Source organism: Gymnoscopelus microlampas (assembly GCF_963454915.1).
Source record: "Gymnoscopelus microlampas genome assembly, chromosome: 20".
NCBI lineage: Eukaryota > Metazoa > Chordata > Actinopteri > Myctophiformes > Myctophidae > Gymnoscopelus > Gymnoscopelus microlampas.
The window spans coordinates 44991052-45016548 of record NC_139957.1 but is presented as its reverse complement, the minus strand read 5'-3'; the positions used below and the strand labels follow the sequence as shown (position 1 = coordinate 45016548).

Here is a 25497-nt window from a genome sequence, read left to right as displayed (position 1 = left end):
GACCCCCAGCTGAGAGGATTTTTGTTAATAACATTTTCAATATATTTCAATAATCTTCAAAAATAGCAGATGTACAAGCTTGCAGCGTGCTGTGAGCTTGTAGTTCTGTTATTTTTGAATAGACAATGTATACAAGGACAAAGGCTCTTCAATATGGGAAAAATGTAAGTTGGGTCGATTGGACAATGCATTCATGGTTTGCATTATTTTTCTCCTGCAAACTTTGGAAGGCAACTATAGCCAATCGGTAATAGAACAGTGGTTCTCAATTGTTTTAATTTCAAGGACCCACCTTAACTCTGACAGTGTATATAATGGGTCCATTTGGTTCCAATTGTATACTGTCAGAGTTACAGACTTGTAAGGGTCAATTCAGAACCCCCTCAAGGAACCTTGAGAGTCCCGGGACCCCACTTTGAGAACCACTGGTATATGTCAAGACTGTATAATGCATGTTTATCTCATGACTCCAGAGACAAGCGATTTGTTTGGGTTTTGGACTAAGTATGCAGTAGTAGAAAAACACCTAAGACAATCTAGATAGGCGGAAATAGGCGTGGCTTATATAGGAAGTTGCGGCCTGGTCCAAAGAATCCAGGAAAAAAAAAGAATATTGTAAAACCTATGGTTCAAGGTCATAGGCCAAAACGTGAAGCGGGCGGGTATAGTGCCATCATGAAGCCTATTGAAAACATGCCTATTGCCTTTTGGCTGCGCTGGCTACGAGGTTTGCAAGGCACGTACACTCCGGGACTCACATACAGACAGACAGACAGACAAACAGACAGACAGGGGCAAAAACCATCTCTGACCGAGTCAAATGGGAACAAGATGAAAGCAGGGATAAACCAATATACATCCAAAAAGGCATGTTTGACTTGGTTCATTTGATTGTCGTTAGAAATCATAGCCTGTAAAACATACTACACAGTTGAGTGAACCAAGCACAACTCTCGTTTCTCGTGTTTGTCTTTACTAAGAAGGAGATAACGGGACAATCAACAAACTATACTGTAAAAACTGGTCAAACATTGGCCAAATTGTCAAATAATATAAGAGGCAACATTTTTGACAATAGCCGATTGTGAGCTTGTAGATCTGCTATTTTCACAATATATATCTATGGAACCGAGTCAAACTAAATGTAATGCCTCAACTTTTACAATTCTAAGTGCTTGTTAGGGTGAGGGGGTCCCCACCAGTTCAAATATGATTATGTTGGGGGAGGGGGTCACAGCCTGAAAAGGTTGAGAACCACTGCTTCAAATGACTGACCGTTAGGAACCAATATGGACACCTCCTGGGTCTGTAACTGTACCCTTTGGTTCCCTTTGTACACTGTCGGATTTAAATTGACACCGCAGATTGGGGTCCCGGAGATTTAAAAAAGAATTGCATCAAATGGGCGTCCGTTTGCCTAATGAATATCAGTGGTGTATCATTTACATAACAAAAAAAAACGTATTGATTGAGAATCAATCAATACGTGTTATTCTTTAGCGCTTCGAACCGCCGCGTCAAGTCGTCAAAGTCGATGTCATCGGAGGAGGAGTTGGTGCTGACGCTGTCCGTGCTGCCAAAGGAGGACATGCCCGCGGGGAGCGTGTCTGGAACGGAGGGCAGCTCGGGCAGACCGTCAACGTCATAGATCTGAGCCGAGGGGCCGGTGGTCCCCATCGCGGACTCGTGTGTAGGGGGACAGCTGGGCAACTGAGAGGGCAGGCCACCTCCTCCTCCTCCTCGCGCAGGGTGCTGGAAGTTGTTCATGTTGTCGAAGGTCCCAACAGCCTCTGCTGCTCCTCTGGGAGCAGGGTAGTTGAATGCTGTTGGCATCGGCATCAGCATGGCAGCATGAGTGGTGAAACCTCCACCTCCTCCTCCTCCCCTCTTGTCAGTAGTGCCCACGTCGATGAGGTCCTTCACCTCACAGGTACAAACCTGAGGCAGCGTGCCGAGGTCTGATTCGTCCGGCTTGTATGGCACGTTGTAGTTCTTGCCGATCTCGACCAGGTAGTTCTCCACCAGGACCCTGGGGGGGGCCTCCACGCTCAGCTTGTGCATCAGCCTGTCGTTGACGGCGCCGAGCTGGTTCGTCCGGCACAGGCGGCCGAACTCCCTGCCGTATTTGGCGCACAGCTGGTCGGACACGATCTTGAGCTCCGACACCTCCGACTGCAGGCGGGGGGCGGCCCAGATGAGGGTGGACACGGCCTCCTGCAGGCCCGGGTCCAGCTCCTTCATGGACTGGACGAGGCCGAAGCGCGCCAGCAGCAGGTCGCAGAACAGCTCAAGGATCTCCATGGCCTCCACCAGGTAGTCCTCTCGGATGATGTGCTCGACGCGAATCCGTGCGCGCTCGTCCTTCCCCGACGTCAGGTAATCCGCGATGTCTTTTCTGGCCTTCTGAGCGAGCTCCGTCTTCTTCTTCTCCAGGAGTTTGAGTCGGTTGATGACCAGTCGCAGGTTGACCCGGAGTCTCTCTGCCCGGAAGTCACCTCCCATGATGCTCAAATACGTTTTGCCTGTGTGGATTAAGAGGCCAGTAGAGGCCGTTAGGAAAGAGGGTGTGAGTGTTGATTTCTCAAAGTTGGAGGTTGATTATGCTATTTAAACTACTTGACTAATGAATTGGAACTAACCAATGATGTCTTCTACCCGTAGGAACGGTTATCATGTGACTGCCAGCAGGACATGTGTTAGTGGTTTGTCTCTGGATTGGCCTCTAATATGCTTGCTCTTTTAGGCGGGGAGGGATAGTGAAGGCTTGATCGCTCTACATAAGGTTTTATGGAATCATTAAGTATCTCTCAGGATACCGCCCCTCACTGTGTGGTCTTCCTTTAATCTGAGCTGTCCTCAATGCTTTCATCATCCACTATGAGGTCACCTATGGTCAAATAAGGAGTTCTATGTCAGACGGTGTTCATCTTCGGCAGTCTAAGTGCAGCCAGAGGGCCAGGCAAGACCCTCAGTCTCCTTTGGCTTTTTGGTACACTTGATATGCATTATTAGAGTCTAATGCATATCAAGTGATTAGACCATGAACCCCCATTTAAAATGATTGTTACCTCTGGGACCCCGATCTACACCGTGACATCCTCAGCGTTGCTTTAACTCGGAGTGTGTACAAATGGAATCAAATGGACCTGCGAGGGCGATTGGGCATGACTGTGCTTCGCGCTTGCTAGTCGATACTGAAATTATAGTAGTAGCCTAACAGTTATGTTTGTTGTAAGCCAAATTAGACCTTACAGGGGAACTACCTGTTGTACATGTCTGTATGTCTTTTACGCCCATATAAACATCTCTATCTGTCAGTCCTTGTCCCCGTTATGGCCATATATGGAGATCCTTGATTTCATCAGTATACCGACATATTGGTCGTATGGCGGTTTCTGGACAACCGGATCTCCAGATATGCCTATATATGGGATTGGCGGTTCAGGACAAGCGCCAGCCCAACCGAACGGCTGGAACGTTTTAGAGGTGCACGAAGGCCAGATAAGGATAAGGGTAATTACTTTTAACAGGTCGTTCATGAAAGTCCTTGCGGTCTTGTTTCCAATGAGAACCTGTGAGCAATTAGGGGTTAAGAGTCTTGCTCAGGGACAAATCTCATTTCATCGACACATATGCTGGCCTGGCCTGGAATCGAACCTGGAGTACCAGGGCCTCTGGCTCCCTAGGCGGGCTCACTCACCACTCAGCTATGGCCGCCCCCTCACACTGACAAGCGCGCGCGCGCACGCGCACACACACACACATCAACACACATAGATTTGATTCATGATTAGATTACATATATTGACATTGACTTCCATTATAAAAATTAAAATGATTAAATATTTCAAAAAGTATTAGAACATATATGTTGAATACTGAGTTAGCTTACAGGCAGTGTGCACAAGACATCTGACGTGGATAGGTTTGGTTTGCAAAGGTTAGCGAAGGACGGACGGACAGACAGACATTTGGAAATGCACACTCCACCGATGTATGTAATACCTGTTGTACCCCTCTGTCCATCAAGTGGTCCAGGGACCCCTTGGGGTCCAAATGGAACCCTAGCGGGTGTGTAACTCTTGAGAGTGTATACATGGATTTGGTTCCATTTGTAAACTCTGAGTTAAATTAACACAACATGCCATCAAAGAGGGTCTGTGGTGGAAATGAAAAAAAAGCTTGGGAATCACTGAGATAGGTACCCGTCTCGTGTCCTCCTAATGTTATCTCTTAGCACGCCGTGGGTCTCTATTAGTGTTAATGGTAACGCTGGTTGCGCCAGGGGGTCCAGTAGCATTCACCGGCGGTGCTGCGTTGCGACCGCCCGGTCGCCCAACACCCCCAAAGGTGGAATCGCGAGGCGGGTTGTTGGCGAATGATTGCAAGGTACCTGGCGGGGCGTTGTTAGTGCCTGAATTATTCTGATGAGGTGGATGGTGGTTTCCTCCCCCTCTCTGGTTCCGATCCTGCTTACCGGACTTGTTCTGATGCAGCTGATTATCCTTCTCCAAAAGCTCTGGGTTCGGCTCGCTGAAGTTCGGCACCTCAGAGAACACCATGCAGAACTCCCCGATCTTATGCAGCTCCCCCTCTTTTCCCGAGTACAGGGTGAGACATCCCCGGTATGCCTGGGTGTAGCCCCTGTCCAGCCGCACAATGTCCCCCGGCTGGATGAGAGTGCCCATCTCGTCCCACACCGAGATGGCGATGCTGCCGCTCTTGTCGGCCACCTTGAAGGAGCGCACCGTGTTGCCATCCTTGGTCTTGGACTCTCGCTCGATATCCAGCACAATGAAGACGATGTTCAGCTTCTTCTGTCCAGGCTTCACGTCCTTGATTAGCACCATAGAGGCCATAGGGGCCTGGTTTATGGGGTTTAAGTCTTGTGAGTGTTGATTTCTCAAAGGTGGAGGTTGATTATGCTATTTAAACTACTTGACTAATGAATTGGAACTAACCAATAAGGTTTTATGGAATCAATAAGTATCTCTCAGGATACCGCCCCTCAATGTGTGGTCTTCCTTTAATATGAGCTGTCCTCAATGCTTTCATCATCCACTATGACGTCACCTATGGTCAAATAAGGGGTTCTATGTCAGATGTCGGTATTCATCCTCGGCAGTCTAAGTGCAGCCAGAGGGCCAGGCAAGACCTTCAGTCTCCTTTGGCTTTTTGGTACACTTGATATGCATTAGAGTCTAATGCATATCAAGTGATTAGACCATGAACCAACCCCCATTTAAAACAAGGGAACCAGGAGACCTGGTACTGCCAGACCCATAGTGGTTGAAATCTGAATGGCCGGACTTCGCATGACGTGTGTGCAGAGGAAAAGAGGGACACACCGACCGACCGACCGACCGACCGACAAAGCCTCATGTGGGCCGACCCCCTGGGTCTGGCAATGATTGTTACCTCAGGGACCCCGATCTACACAGTGACATCCTCAGCGCTGCTTTAACTCGGAGTGTGTACACATGGAATCAAATTATAGTAGCTAGCCTAACAGATATGTTTTTTGTAAGCCAAATTAGACGTTACAGGGGAACTACCTGTTGTACATGTCTGTCTGTCTTTTACGCCCATAAATGGACATCTCTATCTGTCAGTCCTTGTCCCTGTTATGCCCATATATGGAGATCCTTGATTTCATCAGTATACAGACATATTGGTCGTATGGCGGTTTCTGGACAACCGGATCTCCAGATATACCTATATATGGGATCGGCGGTTCAGGACAAGCGCCAGCCCAACCGACTTCCCACCGGGCACCACACTCCCACTGCCCACGTGCCGAGTTTGAAGCTGGACCGTTTGTGGTGCGCGGAGGCCAGATACGCACACTGACAAGCGCGCACACACACACACACACACACACACACACACACACACACACACACACACACACACACACACACACACACACACACACACACACACACACACACACACACACAAAGAGTTTTGATTCATGATTAGATTACATATATTGACATTGGCTTCCATTATAAAATCCAAAAACTATTAGAACATTAATGTGGAATACTGAGTTAGCTTACAGGCAGTGTGCACAAGACATCCTGACGGGTTTGGTTTGCAAGGTTAGCGAAGGACGGACGGACGGACAGACATTTGGAAATGCACACTCCACCGATGTGTGTAATACCTGTTGTACCCGTCTGTCCATCAAGTGGTCCAGGGACCCCTTGGGGTCCGAATGGACCCTAGCGGGTGTGTAACTCTTGAGAGTGTATACATGGATTTGGTTCCATTTGTACACTCTGAGTTAAATTAACACGATATGCCATCAAAGAGGGTCTGTGGTGGAAATGAAAAAAAAGCTTGGGAATCACTAAGATAGGTACCCGTCTCGTGTCCTAATGTTATCTCTTAGCACGCCGTGGGTCTCTATTAGTGTTAATGGTAATGCTGGTTGCGCCAGGGGGTCCAGTAGCATTCACCGGCGGTGCTGCGCTGCGACCACCCGGTCGCCCAACACCCCCAAAGGTGGAATCGCGAGGCGGGTTGTTGGCGAATGATTGCAAGGTACCTGGTGGGGCGTTGTTAGTGCCTGAATTATTCTGATGAGGTGGATGGTGGTTTCCTCCCCCTCTCTGGTTCCGATCCTGCTTACCGGACTTGTTCTGGTGCAGCTGATTATCCTTCTCCAAAAGCTCTGGGTTCGGCTCGCTGAAGTTTGGCACCTCAGAGAACACCATGCAGAACTCCCCGATCTTATGCAGCTCCCCCCCTTTTCCCGTGTACAGGGTGAGACATCCCCGGTATGCCTGGGAGTAGCCCCTGTCCAGCCGCACGATGTCCCCCGGCTGGATGAGGCTGCCGATCTCGTCCCACACCGAGATGGCGATGCTGCCGCTCTTGTCGGCCACCTTGAAGGAGCGCACCGTGTTGCCATCCTTGGTCTTGGTCTCTCGCTCGATATCCAGCACAATGAAGATGATGTTCAGCTTGTTCTGTCCGGGCTTCACGTCCTTGATTAGCGCCATAGAGGCCTGGTTTGTGGGGTTTGACATCGTTCACGGTATCGACGGTAAGTGATTACAATAGGCGGTAATATGGTCAACTCTCCCTGGTTTGTCTTCTCCTTATCGCGTAAATATTCACGGGTCGTATCGCGATCGGCCCTCGTCCAATCGGCACAAAGCTTCACCTCTCGTCAATGCCCCTCCCGCTCTCCATGGCCCGCTTTTCATCAAAGCAGTCTCGATGCTTGCGTCTTAATGACGATGTTACTATGCCATGTCAAATATGGAGTTGTCTTGTGGAGTTATATATATACGTATATATATCATGTAACTGCTTGATACGTCACAAATGCGTGACCACATGCCCCATTATACATAAATCTTGTCAACGAACTCAAAGCCGAAGTTTTGCTCAGCGAGAGAGACAGGATGCAAGTCACGCCCGCATAGGCCATGGTAATCAAGATATACTACACCTCTGTCGCCGGCTCCAGGGAGGTCAAGTCCCAGCAGGAGGAGCTGTTGCGCTTCTTCGAGAGCAAGAACATTGCACATGAGCTCATCGACGTCTCCGTGGATGAGAGGGTCCGGGACCGCATGAGGGCGAAGGCAGGGAACCCCCGGGCGGTTCCCCCCCAGCTGTTCAACGGGGACAAGTACCTCGGGAACTACGAGATGTTCTCTGAGGCCGTGGAAGACGGCCGAATCATGCAGTTCTTGCGGCTGGCATGAGTTATGTGTTTTTTTCCACTGCCTCACCCTTCTAACTTCCATGCACCCTCCTGGAAAAATGCTTTACCCCCGGCTGACACTGCCCACCCATTCAGGCTGACACTGCCCACCCATTCATCTACAGTTGATTTAGTCGACTAAAATGTATTTTTGCGGTGCCTTGATGGTGTCGTAATGGCAGATTTTACACTTGGTTGTATGCTGAAAATAGCCGATCTACAAGCTCAAAACGCGTCGCAGAGCGACGCCTTGTGAGCTTGTAGACCTGCTATTTTCGGAGCGCAACACCCGAGTGCAACCAAACATAAAATTACTTCTCTTTTAGTTCTACTGGATCTCTTCTCCACTAGTCCTTCACTAACTTTGTAGTCTGTTTTATTTGTTGACGAAATTGTCATAGTTTAGTCATCGTAGCTTAGTTTTTATTTAGTTTTTATTTAGTTTCCGTCAGTGAAAAAAGGTAGTCGACGAACATTTTTCGTCTTAGTTTTAGTCGACGAAATCAACACTGACCACCAACCATGGTGTGTTAAAGTTGTTTTGTTTGATGTACTTCTGTGATGATTATTGAGGTTAGGTGAGAGCACCCGGATTGGCTGTTCAGCCTGAGCAAATCAGAACGCGAGAATCATCTTTGTTGTTATTGGTTTACAGGTGTAAAGACGTAGGTGTAATTATTTTGTTTTTGGATAGAGTTAGACCAGAAGAGAAAAGAACAAAATGCGCGGTAGAAGGCTCATAGAACAAATAAAAGATCTATACATCGATACAGATAGTGTATGTGATAGCATGAAGTTTAGAATATAGTCATAATATGCAGGTAAGTACATAAAAAGCCACCATGGAGATGAGAAGAGAAACGTGAGCGGAAAGCACAGTTAGATGGTTATTGACGGAGATTAAAAGGTCATGGCAAAGACCTAATTTTGATATGACACTTTGATAGTTCATATCGAAAACGATTGATATATTCAAAATCGCACCCTGTGTGAAGGAAGCGGTGCCTTTGATGAGTGGCCTCCTGGTGGCGCTATAATAGGGCGGGGCGGGGCTTACTACATTTCAGTTCGTCCCTATTGGTGGTCTGAGTCCACGTACCAAATTTGTACTCAGTAGCATGCTGTGAACTGGAGTTATGGCTGTTTAAAGCCCAGCCAATGGGAAGGCAGAGGGGGCGGGGCTTATGTAATTACAGTTGGTCCCTATTGGTGGTATTAGTTGGACTTGGTGGCATATGCTGCAAACTGGAGTTATAGCTGTTTAAAGCCAGTGGCCTCCTGGTGGCGCTATAATAGGGCGGGGCGGGGCTTCAGCAATCAATGCTCGTCCCTATTGGTGGTCTAAGTCCACATACCAAATTTGGACTTGCTGGCATGCTGCGAACTGGAGTTATAGCTGTGTGAAGCGCTGTGTAAAGCCAGTGGCCTCCTGGTGGCGCTATAATAGGGCGGGGCGGGGCTTCAGCAATCAATGCTCGTCCCAATTGGTGGTGTAAGTCCACATACCAAATTTGGACTTGCTGGCATGCTGCCAACTGGAGTTATAGCTGTTTAAAGCCCGTGCTCAAACGGACATAACGGACAAACGGACAAACGGACAAACGGACAAACGGACAAACGGACATACGGACGGACATAGTCAAGAGTAGAGCGGCTGGCACCGCTAAAAATCTATATATTCTAAGCTTTAAAGATAGCTTTTAGGAAGGCCACTCGACAAGCCCATCTGGGTTTTTTTGGCCTCTCCGGCACATCATGTTTGGATTTAGATTTATTTTCCTTTCAATATAAACATTATAGTTTTCCATTTTGTTTTGTTTTTATCTTATGTATTTTTTTTAAATGTGCAATAAACTAAACTAAACTAAACTAAATCTCTTGAACTGAATTGATCTTGTCCATTTTTGCCTTTCTCACAGTCAACATGCTCCTGTTTTTACTTTGTTTGTACTGAATTTTCCTTGCATGAAATTGCACCGTATTCCTGCCGTATTCCAGTCTACAAGTTTAACCCTGAGTCTGTGTAATGTGCCTTTCAAGGCCAGATTAATTGATTGATTTCATTGATTGACTTATTGACAGATTGACTGATTGATTGACTGATTGATGGATTGATTGACTGATTGACTGATTGACTGATTGATTGACTGGTTGACTGATTGACTGATTGATTGACTGATTGATGGATTGATGGATTGATTGACGGATTGATTGACTGATTGATTGATGGTGAAGGTATGATTTTTTTCAGTGGTTTATGTGTTGACGACCATGCAGTCTTATGCAAAGGTTTAACATAGCATGTTATTTCGGCAGATGCCAGGTCAATTTGTATAGTTTGTATAGTTTCATTGTACAGGTTACTTAAGTTAGTGAAGGCGGCGCACGCACGCACGCACGCACGCACGCACGCACGCACGCACGCACGCACGCACCTGGGTGAACCAGGTTAAGCAGTCAGCCTGCGGTGACCAGCACAGAGGTGCCAGTAGCCGTAAGGTTGCTGGTTCAAGTCCCTTCCTGGCTGGGGAAAGCGGGGCGAGAGGGATTCACACTCAGGCAGATATTTATGTACTAGGCTAGGCAAGACACGCACGCACGCACGCACGCACGCACGCACGCACGCACACACACACACACACACACACACACACACACACACACACACACACACACACACACACACACACACACACACACACACACACACACACACACACACACACACACACACACACACAGTGTAGAGGACACCAGCACACAGGTAAAGATGAAGGGAGCAGCTGCAATTTTGCCCTAAAGCAAAAAAGTCTGGACAGTGCAGAGGTTTGAAAGATTTATGTTTTAAACTGGGATTAGTGCGTGTGAGAGAGAGAGAGAGAGAGAGAGAGAGAACTTTGTATTACTATATTACTATACTGTATATAAATGATATACTTTCCCATTGAAAGGAGGTGTCATTCACTGCCGCCGCTTTTTCTCTTTCTCTTTTGTACAGTGTTTGCACGTGTTGATGGCATGTATTACTGTGTAACAGGCTTTGTGAGGACCATTTTCAGCATATTACAGCATATTTTTTGAGTTGGGCTAACGATTAGGAAAGAAAGACGGGAGAAAGACCTTTCAGGAAAAGTGAAGAGAAGTGTGAAGAGGTCAGTTACTTACTAGAGATTTAGTGTTGTTTTGCTGCAGCCCACACTAGCCCTTCAATCTATCAGACACGGCGGACATGCTAAAATGAGCTAGCAAGGTCTCAGGCTTTTTTAGGCTATAGCCAGAGAGCGGGATTCACCGCACATACCGATGAGTTTGGACATTTACCATTTACATTATACCCATATATGGAGATTTCTGTATTTGTCCCTTTTACATGATGCCCGTAAATGGAGCAATATGCAATATGAGTCCACATCATCCCCAACATCCTTATTCTGGGGGGGAGCATTTGCCCAAAACGTTCGCCCACCAGAAAATGCCGATCTATAAGCTCTACGATCTACAAGTAAAAGATTGAGCAGCTTTCCAGGCCTCGGCTTCAATGAAGGCGTTCCCGTCACCCCCTCTCTTCTGGCAGTAGCCAAGGAACGTTCCAAGTTGTGCTTCAAGGACGTCTTTCAAGAGTGCTTCGAGGTCCTCCTCTTCCCGATGGAGATGCTGCTCCTCTTCTCTCAGGGGGCTGGTGGAGCTGCCTGACTCCATCACGGTGGTGGCTGGGTTCCTCTGGCCGGCAGAGTCTTCTCTCAGGCTGCCGATGGTGGCGCCCGTCTCCATCATGATGGTGCTGGGGTTCCTCTGACCTGCAGAGCTCAACTGGGCCTCAGCAGCACTGGAGGTGGAGGAGCAGACCTGCTGAAGAACCACCGTCAGTGAGCACCGTGAGCAGGCCGGCTCCTCTGGAGCCGTTGAAGGTGAGGGTCCCCCTCCGTTGTCCTCTAGCCTTTTCAGCCTCAACACGGCGACGGGAAGAACGTCTTGCTGCTTAGGATGGCGGACGGGAAGATCAACTTCCTGCTTAGGATCGGCAGGTTGGAGTTGGACACTGCTGTCCAGCAGTGGCTCCTCGTCGTGAATGAAGGGACACTGTCGCCGTGGACAGACGGCCTGGGTCTCGTGGTTACATGGAATCCTCTTGACGTAGGGCTGATTCCGCCTGACAATTGGTCTGTATCGTCTTTTGGCCATTAGTTAAAATACACACACGTGCTGCTCACAGAGAAATAAGTCTTAGATGATTAGAAATGAGAACATGTTGACTATCTTACCGTTTAAATACTGTACCCGTCATCACAGCCTATGACATCACGTCATGTATGATGTCAGTCTGATGTCACTTTTAATCATCGCCATATTTGGGCATATAAATATATTATATATATAGTGTAGGTCAGTCGATGACATCAGTCATAGATGATGTCAGTAGGGTGACATCAGTCATCTCCATATTTGGGCATATCTATTGTAGCATCCATTAGTTTTGATTGATTGATCTATTGATTGAATACCATTGTACTCAATTCATCAGTATAAGACATACAATACAATACATATTGGTATAAGCTCCAGTAGCAGCAAGAGTTATATCCTTATGTTACAATTGTCTACCGGGAGCCACATCACTCTGACTCAGAGATAGCCATAAAGAAACCTGATACGCCCATATATAGACATATCACTATGACTTAGACATAACCATAAACAAAAGGGATATGCCATATGTCAGCCATTCTAGGGAGTCCAGATGTCTTGGAGGCCAGTCCTGAGCCACCTGTAACTCCATAATTGGGACGGGTGACCCCTTCAGTGATGTCATCCATATGACATCAGCCAGCTCCATATTTGGGTATATTTGGGCATGGCAGACAGACAGACGCACACACGCCTCAACCTATATCTGACACAAACATTGCCGTAATTATTGCTGCATCCTGGTCCTTAGCAACCACTGATCTGATTGGCTTTACACTCACTCACTCGCCTCGGTTCATCAGCATTACACACGCACGTCTAAAACTTGTACGTCGACTGGTTGAGCAAGTTCTTGAGATATGTCATGGGAGACATACTGACTTTCCGGAGACCTCAGGAATCTGTCTGGATCTTGGGGAAAGAGTTCAACGCGCTTACGGAACAGGACGACATTTCGTCCGCTGTCACTTCGCGACTCTGGTTCACATACAGAAGAAACTTCCAGCCAATTGGACCGACGGGACCAACCTCTGACACGGGCTGGGGTTGTATGCTGCGATGTGGCCAGATGATCCTTGGCGAGGCCTTAGTCTGTAGACACTTAGGTCAAGACTGGCGATGGGTCAGAGGGCAAGATCAGAGAGCAGAATACACCAGGATCCTCAATGCCTTCATTGACAAGAAGGACAGTCACTATTCCATACATCAAATTGCCCAGATGGGAGTTGGAGAGGGGAAGTCCATAGGTCAGTGGTATGGGCCAAACACGGCGGCACAGGTTCTTAAGAAACTAGCGGCATTCGACCCGTCGAGCCGATTAGCTGTACATGTGGCGATGGACAACACAGTGGTGATCGAGGACGTCAGACGTCTTTGTATGCCTCGGCCGGATCAAAGAGGAGCCTGTGTCCACCACCATCACCCAGAGGGAGCAGAGGAACATACCGGCTGCATGGAGGAGGGTGTTGGTGCCTGTGCCCTGGCTGAGGAAGAGCCCTGGAAGCCTCTGGTCCTGCTCATCCCCATCAGGTTAGGCCTGAGTGACGTAAATGAAGCCTACGTTGAAACCCTAAAACGATTCTTCATGCTGCCTCAGTCTCTGGGAGTTATCGGGGGGAAGCCCAACAGCGCCCGCTACTTCATCGGTTATGTGGGCGAGGAGCTCATCTGTTTAGACCCACACACCACCCAGCTGGCGGTGGAGCCACGTGAAGACGGGCAGGTCCCAGACGACACGTACCACTGCCAGGGCCCGCCTTGCCTCGTGCACATCTGCGACATGGACCCGTCTATCGCGGCGGGCTTCTTCTGCAAAACGGAGGCCGAGTTTGACGATTGGTGTATGCGCGTTCGAAAGCTTTCCTGCAACAACGGAGGCTTGGCCATGTTTGAGGTAGTCGACAGCCGACCCTTGCATGCGGTCAGCATGGATGTCCTCAACATCACGCCTGATTTCTCGGACTCCGACAGGTTGAAGCAGTTCTTTGACTCTGAGGACGAAGGGTTTGAGATCCTGTCCCCGTGAATGGAAAGAATGCTCAAACATCGACAATACAGGAGGTAGTCTGTACTTAATTTACCTCTATAATCCTATATTAGAATTGGATAATGGGAGGATGGGCCGGGTTATGTGTGAATCACTATGCCCATACATAACCATAAACAAACCTATTACGCCCATAGACAGGACAACGGCCACATCACTATGACACAGACCCAATAACCATAAACATAGATCCGACCGCTATGCCTATATGGCATCGGCATTGGAAAAACGCCTCGGATATGCGGTTGTCCAGAACCACCGATCCAACAATAAGCCTATATATGGGCATATACTGATGACATCAGCGATCTCCATATATGGGCATAAAAGGGACAAGGACTGCCAGATACAGCGATCTCCATATATGGGCAATTGGGCATAAAAGGTACACAGGTAGACAGACAGATACAGAGATCTCCATATATGGGCATAAAAGGGACATAGACAGACGGGTACAACGGGTACTCTGACAAAGCCCCCGACACTCTGACTTAGACATATCGGTCGGATCGGGGGTCTGAATCTCTAGTAATGAAACAAGACCAGGAGACCTGGTTCTGCCAGACCCAGAATAAATTCCCTTTTATGCCCATGTATGGACGAAAGGGGGACGAAATTCAGAGGTCCCTTTTATGCCCATGTATGGACGAAAGGGGGACAAAGCCTCATGTAGGCCGACCCCTTGGGTCTGGCAAATAGGTTTAATGAATAGAGCGATCTTTGTTGAATGTGTGCACATATATATTATTTTATCCCCCCTTAGTTCTTTATGGCCTCAGCCAAAATGTTTCTAAATGTTTTCCAGATGTATTAACAAAGTTCTACTTCTGTGATAACACTGTTAGGGAGTGTATGTTCCCTCAGCCCTAAGTTTCCCTCCACCCCACTAGTTCTCAACCTCCCAGGGGTCCTTCTGGGGGTTCCAGAAGGCCCCCCTTTCGGAAGCACTGACTCATATGTATCCCTATTAATGTCTTGCCCATACGTCTGTCGAAGCCATACATGGTTATGATGTTCCAACGTCACGTGATTGGTTGAGATGCCATAATGGTAATTTCAGAATGCCAATCTGTTCAAAATAATGTCTTTATGCATCTATTTGTATTTGGACCGTAGAATGTTAGCTTCACAGCATGAGTATTTTCACATCTGTTGCTGCCGTTCCCTTTTGGTTGATCCAGCAATACCATTGATGTCCTTAAGTGTAACAAGCCTGTACGTCTTTTTATGGATGCTCTTAAAGGGATATTTCACATATTTCAAAATGTTGGGTCATTTTATCGTCTACTCAGGCTTTTGTGAGACCCCCAGACCATTTTTAAGTTGATTGATTCAGTATTTAGATATTTGATATTCATTTTATCAGACACGCCCCCTTCCTATACAAACCAATTAGGAGGGCAGGGTGAGTCACCAGAACCAAGGACGGGTGTTTTAGATGAATCTAAAAGGAGTTAGAAGTTATAATGGGTTTGTATAGGAAGGGGGCGTGTCTGATAAAATGAATATCAAATATCTAAATACTGAATCAAGCAACTTAAAAACGGTCTGGGGCTCACAAAAGCCTGAGTAGACGATAAAATGACCCAAAGTTTTTTTGAAAGTGAAATATCCCTTTAACTTAACGAGTCAGCATTTTCCTACTGTCACTTGATACAGCAAATATCCCTATATGATCATTTAGGATAGTGGTTCTCAACCAGTGGTCCGGGGACCACCAGTGGTCCTTGAGGGGTTTCCACGTGGTCCCCAACTTAATGATGGAGACTGGATATTCATATTTTCCATTACGATACGTAATCTATACGTCACAGTTATGTCACGGCGTAGTGGCGAGTCTGGGTACTTATAGTGTGTGCTGGTCGTCCCATTTGATTCGATATTATGAATTCACAAGTGTGAAAGATAGAAGCAAAACACGCTCATTCGCTCCTTCCCTGTTTTCCCATTACGCTATGAATCCAAAGGTATCCTACATTAGAACGAAGCCGACGGAGAGGAAAATCAACGACATCTCCACGCAGTTTGTGTGTACCGGATTTAGCGATTACATATTCATAGTTGTCACACAATATGGCAAGATCGGGACGTTGGTATCGGTCAATCCTGTGCTCAAGACCGACGGCCAGCCCTCTCCCTATTTGATTACCAAGATCTTGCTGGGAGAGAACGACGCTCAGTCTTGTGAAACTGCAAAGGACATGGCACAGTTTGCGGTGCGAGAGGCAGGCAAGAGGGCCGTTCTGCTAGGACTATCACTTAAGGACACCAGCGCTGACTCCATAGAACAGATGAAAGATGTAATCAAATATTTGCTTAAATGGCTGCGTCGATGACCAATAAATAGCCCACATCACATGGGCTTCTAGTTACCTGTCCGATGTCCGGCCACCAGACCATGTTTCTTTGTTTTATAGTTATTATTTTATACTTTATAATCCCGCTGAAACTAGTTCTTGCGCCCTCATCTGGAGAGAGAGAGGAGAAGTGCAAGACAGACATGATGTGTTGGGGTTAGAATTGATTGAGTTAGACACGTGATTAGTGGGAATATAGTAGAAAGAGCTGATGTCTTACTAACATTCTTATCAACGTAAGTGACAAAGGCAGAGAGGGATATGCGGTCTAAGGAGCCGGAGGGTTGAAAGGGGCTTCCGGGTTAGAGGCAAAAGACTGAATCCTACCACAATAGAAAGAGGACTTAGCAGTCGTCTGCTACGGGAGCAGGCAGAATCGAGTGAATTGAAAGTAGGAGAATATGAATATGTTTAATAGAGCGATCTTCTCTGAATGTTAGCAATGGTTATTTTTTTAATGACATGGTTAATGACGGCCATAGACATTTTTTGTTTTGTTTCTGAAAGTCTTCCGGGTGTATAGGTCTTGCAAGTCTTTTGTGATAAGAAGTTAGTGTGTGGAGTGCATTATGTTCCCTCAGCCCTGTGTTCCCTCAACCGTAAACCTAACCTTGCCCTCCAGCCCTGCCTCCAATGCTAAACTCATGGAACACCAAGCTGAGACAATTGAATTGTGAGTTGAGTGAATCGTTACCTCCCTATTCATTCCTCTCCATCTCGGACCATCTATGTCGCCCCACAACTTTATCAAGGCCTGATGAAGGCCATAATGTGTGGCCGGAATGTTTTACCATATCTATGTGTTAATTCATTTTAAAGATTCTTCCACAACCATGGTTGTGCACATGTTTTCTTACATTTAATTTATTTTTCTGAAGCACTGACTCATATATCCAATAATTGTTTTGCCCCTCTTTCTGCCCAACCGTCCGCCATGATCTGAAAACTCACATCTTCAGGCTCCACCTCAGCCCGTAGCACTAGACCTGTGACGACCATGCAATCACACCGTTCTCGTTTTTGTTACCTTTTCTTGACCACTATGTTAGAATGTAGGTAGCAGGTTATTTAGACGGATGCCAGGTTCATTATTCACCCAGCATCCTATAGTTTCAATGTACATATTATTATTTTGATAGTAATTGTTTACACTGATGCTAGGTTCTTGGTTTATCTGATCCTATAGTTTACGGAGGCACTACACCGTCTCTCTGCATTTGATGTATGTGTGTTTACTCTGGATAAGAGCGTCTGCAAAATTCCTAAATTGTCTGTTAAAGCCATATATGGTTATTATTCCGACCTCACGCGTGATTGGCTGAGATGTGTAGCCTGGTGGCCAGTCTGGGTACTTATAGTGTCCTAATTTGCCTTTTCCACATCCTCCCAGCATCATGTCTACACACCAAGCATTAATTGGAACACAGCAGACGGAGCGAAACATAAATGGATTTCCAACGCAGGTTGTTTGTACCGAATTTAGCAATTATATATTCATAGTTCTCACGCAGTATGGCAAGGTTGGGACGTTGGTATCAGTGACGCCCGAGTCCAGAACTAACGATGCAATCTCTCCAATGTTCTCCACCAAAGTCCTGCTGGGCAAGGACGAGGCTCTGACGCACGTCTGTGCCAAACACCTGGCCACGTCCGTGTCACAAGAGGTGGGCAACAGGCCCGTTCTGCTGGGACTGTCGCTTAAGGACTCCTCCTTCGACTCCATCAGACAAATGAAAGATGTCATCAAAAGTATGGTGACGTCCGTAGCGCGCGATCGGAGTGGTGAGCGAGTGGAGGTCACGGTGGAGCTGCCACATTTGGACTTGAGCGGGGAGCAGGTTTTCAAAAGGGTTGAAGCGGACATCGGAGTGGACGTTTGTGAGGACATTGGAGAGGATATCAGAGCAGACATTGAAGAGGACATGTACAACGGTGCTGACATTGGAGAGGATATGTACATCAGAGCAGACTTTGGAGAGGATATGTACATCAGAGCAGACATTGGAGAGGATATGTACATCAGAGCAGACATTGGAGAGGATATGTACATCAGAGCAGACATTGGAGAGGACATGTACATCGGTGCTGACATTGGAGAGGACATCAGAGTGGACTTGGAAGTGGAGGACTGTCCTCCACTCCAAGCAACTCCGGCGACACTCCTACGAGAGCCCAATGTGGGACTATTTATGTAGTCCCACTCCCTCTGGATTTCTAACCACTCTTGCCCATGCCTGCAATGGTTTAGCTTCTGACCGCCCGCTCGCGGCCGTACTGCATGTACAAAGAAATGCGGTTTAGTCCTGCATAACCCTGCAATATGTAGTCTAGTCCTGCATAATCCCTCTGTATTTTCATTAGGACCCCAAAACATTACAACCAGAAACACATAATGAGAGAAAGAAAGCGACAGATATATATATATATATATATATATATATATATATATATATATATGTATGTCTTAAACCCACCAATATAACTGAGAATAAACCTTGAACACACCATATTCAGAGGCAACGTTTTAGAGGAATCTAAGGTGTCTCTGCTCTTCAGCAAACCGTAGCCATTCAGTGTGTTCCATTTGTCGGTGCATAAAATGACAAATGGAATCCTTTGCGCTCCATCAACAAAAGAGCGCTCAGACACAGGCTCCAGCAACCTGCCGTTTAATGTATGGAGTGGGTAAAAAAACCCTACAAAAAGAACAAACATCTCAGGATCCATATTCTGAGTTCTGTTCCTCCCATTGAATACAGTTTCTATTCAATGTAGAACAAGAGAAGAGATTAAAGGCCATGCTCTCATTTGTTGCCACAAAACTCTTGTGAATGCTGAAAAAAAAGGCTTGAATAATGTAATTATTTTTTGCCAGACCCAGGGGGTCGGCCTACATGAGGCTTAGTCGGTCGGTCGGTCGGTCCCTCGTTTCCTCTGCACACACGTCATGCGAAGTCCGGCCATTCAGATTTCAACCACTAGGGGTCTGGCAGTGCTCCGAGGAGCACTTTTTCTAGTTTAAGTAGGAATGTGGAGAATTTGGGGTGAATACCAGTGGGCAGTGGCCTAGAGAAAGTAAACGCTTTAATTGCATTCATATTACAAGGTGCTGTAGAATAAATCGCAATATAAAACAATACAATTAAAACAACTAGAGGTTCACATCTAGGCCCAATCAGTTACGTCACAGCTACGTTGCACCGGTGATCCAAGTGATATGGCCATATATGGAGATGTGCAGTAGGGTTGGGTGCTGTGGTTAAAATGTGAAATGTAGTTTTATATTAACCGTACAATATGCAAGTACATTGAAGGCGGGGAAATAAGCTTTAGTATTAGCCGGAGCACTGATCAATAGTCTGTGGCAGGTTTGGAGGCAAGAGGAGTGATCGTGTGCTGATCAACCCCGGACGTACTTTGGAGGTCATTTCACTTAAAGTAGTAGGATAGGATGACGATAAAGAACGTTAATACAAGGCAACGAGCAACAAAACATGAACCAGCACAGATTAAGTGAAACTTCCACCTTTAACCACTTGAGGCCTCTATTAACAGAGCTGAGTTAAAGCTGTTCTTGCTCCGCTATTGTCTCCTCAGCAGGCATTTTCAACAACGATACTCTCTGTGTTACCATAACAATGGCCTCCTCCCACCTCCTGCTCTGGTGGTGATGTCATACCTGGCTACTTCTTACAAGTGTGTGTGTGTGTGTGTGTGTGTGTGTGTGTGTGTGTGTGTGTGTGTGTGTGTGTGTGTGTGTGTGTGTGTGTGCGTGTGCACAGTGTATGTGCTGACCATATGCACCATTATCTCAGCATGGTGTTACATGCATTGTACCGCATAAACATGTGCTAGACCATATTCAGACACACAGGCAGACAGGCACACACGTGCATGTTTGCCTGTTATCTCTCCTATGGTACCAACATCAATACAGCATGGAATTGTGGACAAAATCATATCCAACGATAACAACAGTTTTTGGGTCCGAGAGCATAAAATTAAAGGTAGGGTAAGTGATTTTCTTTGGTTAAAATAAGTGTTAAATAGCTCTATGTTCTGATAGTACTCATTGCTATAGAGGAGTCTCCTTGTCTCTACAGAAAATGCATTTTCGTTTCAGTTTCAGTTTAATTTCCAATTGCATCCAATCAGGATAGAGAACTCAATCAGGATATAGATTAAACGAGTGAAATTGGAAGTGATGACACTAAGAAATGAGCAGGCACAATTGGAACTGGAACACTATAAAAATGAAGCTTAAAATGGGTACTTTCTCCTGATTGGCTGAGATTTTGACACCTACCGGAAAATGTGTTTTCTGTTTACTAAAGAGCTGGAGAGACGGGGAGACTCCTGTTACTGAACAAACACTCTATAGCAATGATTACTATCAGAATATAGTGCTTTAACCAACAAAATACTTTTTGTTTTAACCAAAAAATATCACTTACCCTACCTTTAAACCATATGGACCCTTATGGGTCCATAATAGTTTTTGGGTCTGAGAGTCTAAATCTCATCAAATGGTGGTCCGTTGCTCAAATGCCAAATAAATAATGGACCTTCATATGAAAAGGGTTGAAAACCACTGATTTAGGATAATGTCTCTGGGTGTAAGCGGTGTCCCATATGACATTTCAGGGGTCTGTCTGTCCTCCAGGCCAGGAGATCTGGGGCAGCTGTGATGCAGTTCCTTCTGCCTGAAACCTCTTCAATAAATTGTCCACACTTCCACCTGACTGGATATTCATATTTTCCATTACGATACGTAATCTATACGTCACAGTTATGTCACGGCGTAGTGGCCAGTCTGGGTACTTATAGTGAGTGCTGGTCGTCCCATTTGAATCGAGATTATGAATTCACAAGTGTGAAAGATAAAAGCAAAACACGCTCATTCGCTCTTTCCCTGTTTTCCCATTACGCTATGAATCCAAAGGTATCCCACATTAGAACAAATACGAAGGAGAGGAAAATCAACGACATCTCCACACAGTGTGTGTGTACAGAATTTAGCGATTACTTATTCATAGTTCTCACACAATATGGCAAGATCGGGACGTTGGTATCGGTCAATCCTGTGCTCAAGACCGACGGCCAGCCCTCTCCCTACTTGATTACCAAGATCCTGCTGGGAGAGAACGACGCTCAGTCTTGTGAAACTGCAAAGGACATGGCCCAGTTTGCGGTGCGAGAGGCAGGCAAGAGGGCCGTTCTGCTAGGACTATCACTTAAGGACACCAGCGCTGACTCCATAGAACAGATGAAAGATTTGATCAAATATTTGCTTGCAAAGCTGAGATGACCAATAAATAGCCCACACCACATGGGCTTCTAGTTTCCTGTCCGATGTCCGGCCACCATGTTTCTTTGTTTTATAGTTATTATTTTATACTTTATAATCTCGCTGAAACTAGTTCTAGCGCCCTCATCTGGAGAGAGAGAGGAGAAGCGCAAGACAGACATGATGTGTTGGGGTTAGAATTGATTGAGTTAGACACGTGATTAGTGGGAATATAGTAGAAAGAGCTTCTGATGTCTGATTAACATTCTTATCAACGTAAGTGACAAAGGCAGAGAGGGATATGCGGACAGGTAGAGGGGGTCTAAGGAGCCGGAGGGTTGAAAGGGGCTTCCGGGGTTAGAGGCAAAAGACTGAATCCAACCACAATAGAAAGAGGACTTAGCAGTCGTCTGCTACGGGAGCAGGCAGAATCGAGTGAATTGAAAGTAGGAGAATATGAATATGTTTAATAGAGCGATCTTCTCTGAATGTTAGCAATGGTTATTTTTTTAATGACATGGTTAATGACGGCCATAGACATTTTTTTGTTTTGTTTCTGAATGTTTTCCGGGTGTATAGGTCTTGCAAGTCTTTTGTGATAAGACGTTAGTGTGTATGGAGTGCATTATGCTCCCTCAGCCCTGTGTTCCCTCAACCGTAAACCTAACCTTGCCCTCCAGCCCTGCCTCCAATGCTAAACTCATGGAACACCAAGCTGAGACGATTGAATTGTGAGTTGAGTGAATCGTTACGTCCCAATTCATTCCTCTCCATCTCGGACCATCTATGTCGCCCCACAACTTTATCAAGGCCTGATGAAGGCCATAATGTGTGGCCGGAATGTTTTACCATATCTATGTGTTAAGTCATTTTAAAGATTCTTCCACAACCATGGTTGTGCACATGTTTTTGTACATTGCTATATATATATATATATATATATTTACAAATAATGAAATGGATAATAATAGATAACTACCGATAATAGGTACGTAGTCAATAGGTTATGACCATAGTAAGTACCGTAGATAATAGGTAAGTAATAACATAGTAAGTACCAGGGAAAGAATTTCATGGAGGCCAAGCCAGCCTCTTTGAATGCTTAGCGTGACGTTTGTGCCGGGCGTCGCGTGACATTCTAACACAAACAAACACATTTGGAACCAGGATAGTTATTACAACTTGTTCTAGTGCAACACATGGTCTGCCCTGCCAGGCACGCACACTCACATGCACATGCACATGCACAACACACACACACACACACACACACACACGCACGCCTCCTATCTATCTCCGAGCACAAACGGGAGAAAACGGCCCTAGCACATGTCTACATGCTGCACAACAGAATAAAGAGCTGTTCTAATTGGGCGCGAGAGAAAGTGTAGAGTTATTTTCAATCTGTCCTAATGGAAACGGATATTCTCCAAAATATTATATTTAGGGAAAGATTTACATATTTATGGACCGTAATATAGTGCTATAAAGTAACAAACAATGTCATTCAGGGGTGTTGTGGATGAAAAAGATATTTACAGAACTGCCCTTAGCCAAAAAAAAAAATCAAAAACAGTCATATTTGGCCATATTTAGTTACGAGACCTATGACATCATCGGTAACTGCTTTTAGCATCTGGCCAGAATGTATGAAAGAGCTTTGACATGTTTATTCTTCACACAAACACCAGAAATAATCCTTACAGTCTACTTTTTAAGCTTAATCTGTTTTCAACTGCCGTGCTACTGTCTTTAACTGCCGTGCTACTGTCTTTGGCGACTGGTTTTCCCTAGGGGGGGATGGCCACAACAGAGTTGTTTTATGATCATCTGTTCAAGGTTATCGTGATCGGTGAACCCGGCGTAGGAAAGACCGGTCTGCTCACGCGCTTTGCAGACGACACGTTCGCGGAGGAGCGCGCCGCCGCCGTGGACTTCAAGAATAAGATCATAGAGGTAGACGGCAAGGTGGTCAAGCTGCAGATATGGGACACGTCCGGACCGCAGAGGTTCAAGGCCATCACGAGGAAATGCCGCCGAGGAACCCAAGGCGCCCTCCTGGTTTACGACGTGACGCGGAAGGCCTCCTTCAATGCTCTGAAGCCGTGGCTCAGGGAGCTCGACAAGCATGTGGGCGTGAACGTCAAGAGGGTGCTGGTGGCCAATAAGTGCGACCGCGCCGAAGAGGAGGGGGTCGCGGGGTTCGACGCCGCCGCCAGGGCGTTCGCCAACAAACTGCAGATGCCTCTCATGAGAGCCAGCGGCAAAACCAACGTCAACGTGGAGGAGGCCTTCATGAGCCTGGCGACCAAGATCATGGGGGACGTGGAGTCCAAAGTGCTCGAAGGCTACGAGAGCATGGCGGCCGCTCTCGACAGGATGAGACAGAGGGCTGAGGGTGTCGGCAACGCCGTGCCAGTGGGCGGAGCCATTGTCGGCGACGCCCCGCAAGAGGGCGGAGCTATAGTCGGCGACGCCACGCCAGTGGGCAGAGCTATCGTCGGCAACGGCGTGCCAGTGGGCGGAGCTATCGACGGCAATGCCGCGCCAGAGGGCGGGGCTATTGTCGGCGACGCCGCGCCAGAGGGTGGAGCTATTGTGGTCAGCGGCCCGCCAGTGGGCGGAGCTATCGCCGGCAACGCCGCGCTAGAGGGCGGGGCTATTGTCGGCAACGCCTCGCCAGATGGTGGAGCTATCGTCGTCAACGGCCCGCCAGTGGGCGGAGCTATCGCCGGCAATGCCGCGCTAGAGGGCGGGGCTATCGTCGGCAACGCCGCCCCAGAGGGCGGGGCCGTGGTCAATGTTGCGGAGGCGGCGCCGGTCGGCGCAAACAATCGCAGAAAAAAAAAGATCCTAAAGACAAGGGCCTTCAAAAGTTTTCAGGGCCGAGGACCCCCCAGCTGAGAGAGAGAGAGAGAGACAAAGCATGGATCGACATATTTTTTTGAATTTTCAGATGTTTTCATAACAAAACGTTGGTGGCCCTCATGTAGCAACTCTGTTGAAGACCCATGTTATTGTCATCAGGCCAGTGGGTTCTCCCCGGGACCCAAACTAGTATATTATTATTAATTGTGGGCTCGCTGAAAATAAATAAATCTCTCCATGTAGATCTCCGGTTTTGGCACTCTACGCGACTGTTTACTGTAGACATACGGTTTTGGCACCCAATGGGTTAACTCATTCACTAAAAGCAATTAATGAATTAATGAATCTGTCTACAGTACCGTACCTTTGAAAAATCATGGAATATTCTCTATGAACCGGTCCAGCGTCACCGTCCTGAGCACGTCCTCTTCGCTCGTCGTGATTGTCGCCACGGCGCCGTCGTCAAACGGGAACGAGGTGGCGCTGTCCACCACCATGCAGCCGTGCCAGCATCTGGAGCGCACGCGCACCTTACGGGCGAAGCCCCTCGGTCGGCCGCACGAGAACACCCTGTTCACGATGGGCTCTCTGACGCTGAACAACAAGCGGCCGTCTCCCGGGCCGAACACCAGAGACTTGTTGTGCCGTTTGGTGATCCGCTCCACGAAGTACCGGTCGAGTGGGATGTCGAGGCCGTCGCCGCTCTGAGACGCCAGTCTCAGCACGTCCTCCACGGCCCGTTCCCCCAGCCTGTTGATGTTGTAGGACCAGGCCGTGGAGCCCGTGCCGGTGGAGACGCTCAGGCCCGAGCTCTTCTGCTTCTCCCATGGCCCGTCGTCCACGGAGATCTCATAGTAGGAAGCCACGGTGGACAGAGACTCCCCGATGAAGACCTCGTTCAGGCTCCTGACGGGGAGGAGGAGGACGGGCTCGTCGGGACCGCAGCCGTCCTGCGTCACCCCCGCGAATTGTCCACCGACGTCCGACGGGGCGTTCCGCCGCTCCAGGCTCAGCTGCATGTCGTGCAGGTCCA

At 47.2% G+C, this 25497-nt stretch overlaps 7 protein-coding genes across 7 annotated transcripts in view; 2 read left to right on the top strand and 5 right to left on the bottom strand.

Annotated features, from left to right (window-relative positions):
- LOC311036847 (CD209 antigen-like protein D) overlaps positions 1-25497 on the bottom strand; it is a 580951-nt gene that overhangs the window by 179253 nt on the left and 376201 nt on the right. The gene's annotated exons all lie outside the window — the stretch shown is intronic.
- On the bottom strand, positions 1480-2502 carry LOC311036912 (IST1 homolog; the record flags this gene model as incomplete). Its single annotated transcript, XM_084045922.1, has 1 exon — positions 1480-2502. The coding sequence occupies one exon, from the start codon at positions 2500-2502 to the stop codon at positions 1480-1482; it is 1023 nt and encodes a 340-aa protein (XP_083902048.1).
- LOC311036911 (SOSS complex subunit B2-like) lies at positions 4227-4859 on the bottom strand (the record flags this gene model as incomplete). The annotated part of the gene is made up of 1 exon (XM_084045921.1): positions 4227-4859. The coding sequence occupies one exon, from the start codon at positions 4857-4859 to the stop codon at positions 4227-4229; it is 633 nt and encodes a 210-aa protein (XP_083902047.1).
- On the bottom strand, positions 6387-7037 carry LOC311036441 (SOSS complex subunit B2-like; the record flags this gene model as incomplete). Its single annotated transcript, XM_084045136.1, has 1 exon — positions 6387-7037. One exon carries the CDS (start codon positions 7035-7037, stop codon positions 6387-6389), a length of 651 nt encoding a protein of 216 aa, XP_083901262.1.
- LOC311036910 (SH3 domain-binding glutamic acid-rich-like protein 3) lies at positions 7443-7721 on the top strand (the record flags this gene model as incomplete). The annotated part of the gene is made up of 1 exon (XM_084045920.1): positions 7443-7721. The coding sequence occupies one exon, from the start codon at positions 7443-7445 to the stop codon at positions 7719-7721; it is 279 nt and encodes a 92-aa protein (XP_083902046.1).
- Positions 12791-13931, top strand: LOC311036909 (cysteine protease ATG4B-like; the record flags this gene model as incomplete). The annotated part of the gene is made up of 1 exon (XM_084045919.1): positions 12791-13931. Exon 1 carries the CDS (start codon positions 12957-12959, stop codon positions 13929-13931), a length of 975 nt encoding a protein of 324 aa, XP_083902045.1. The 5' UTR covers positions 12791-12956.
- The window catches only part of LOC311036908 (NAD kinase 2, mitochondrial-like), a gene marked incomplete at both ends in the record, with an annotated part of 1308 nt that continues 649 nt past the window's right edge, over positions 24839-25497 (bottom strand). Inside the window, one exon of the mRNA XM_084045918.1 lies at positions 24839-25497. This exon is cut by the window's right edge and continues 649 nt beyond it. Coding sequence (XP_083902044.1) covers positions 24839-25497 — 659 coding nt within the window.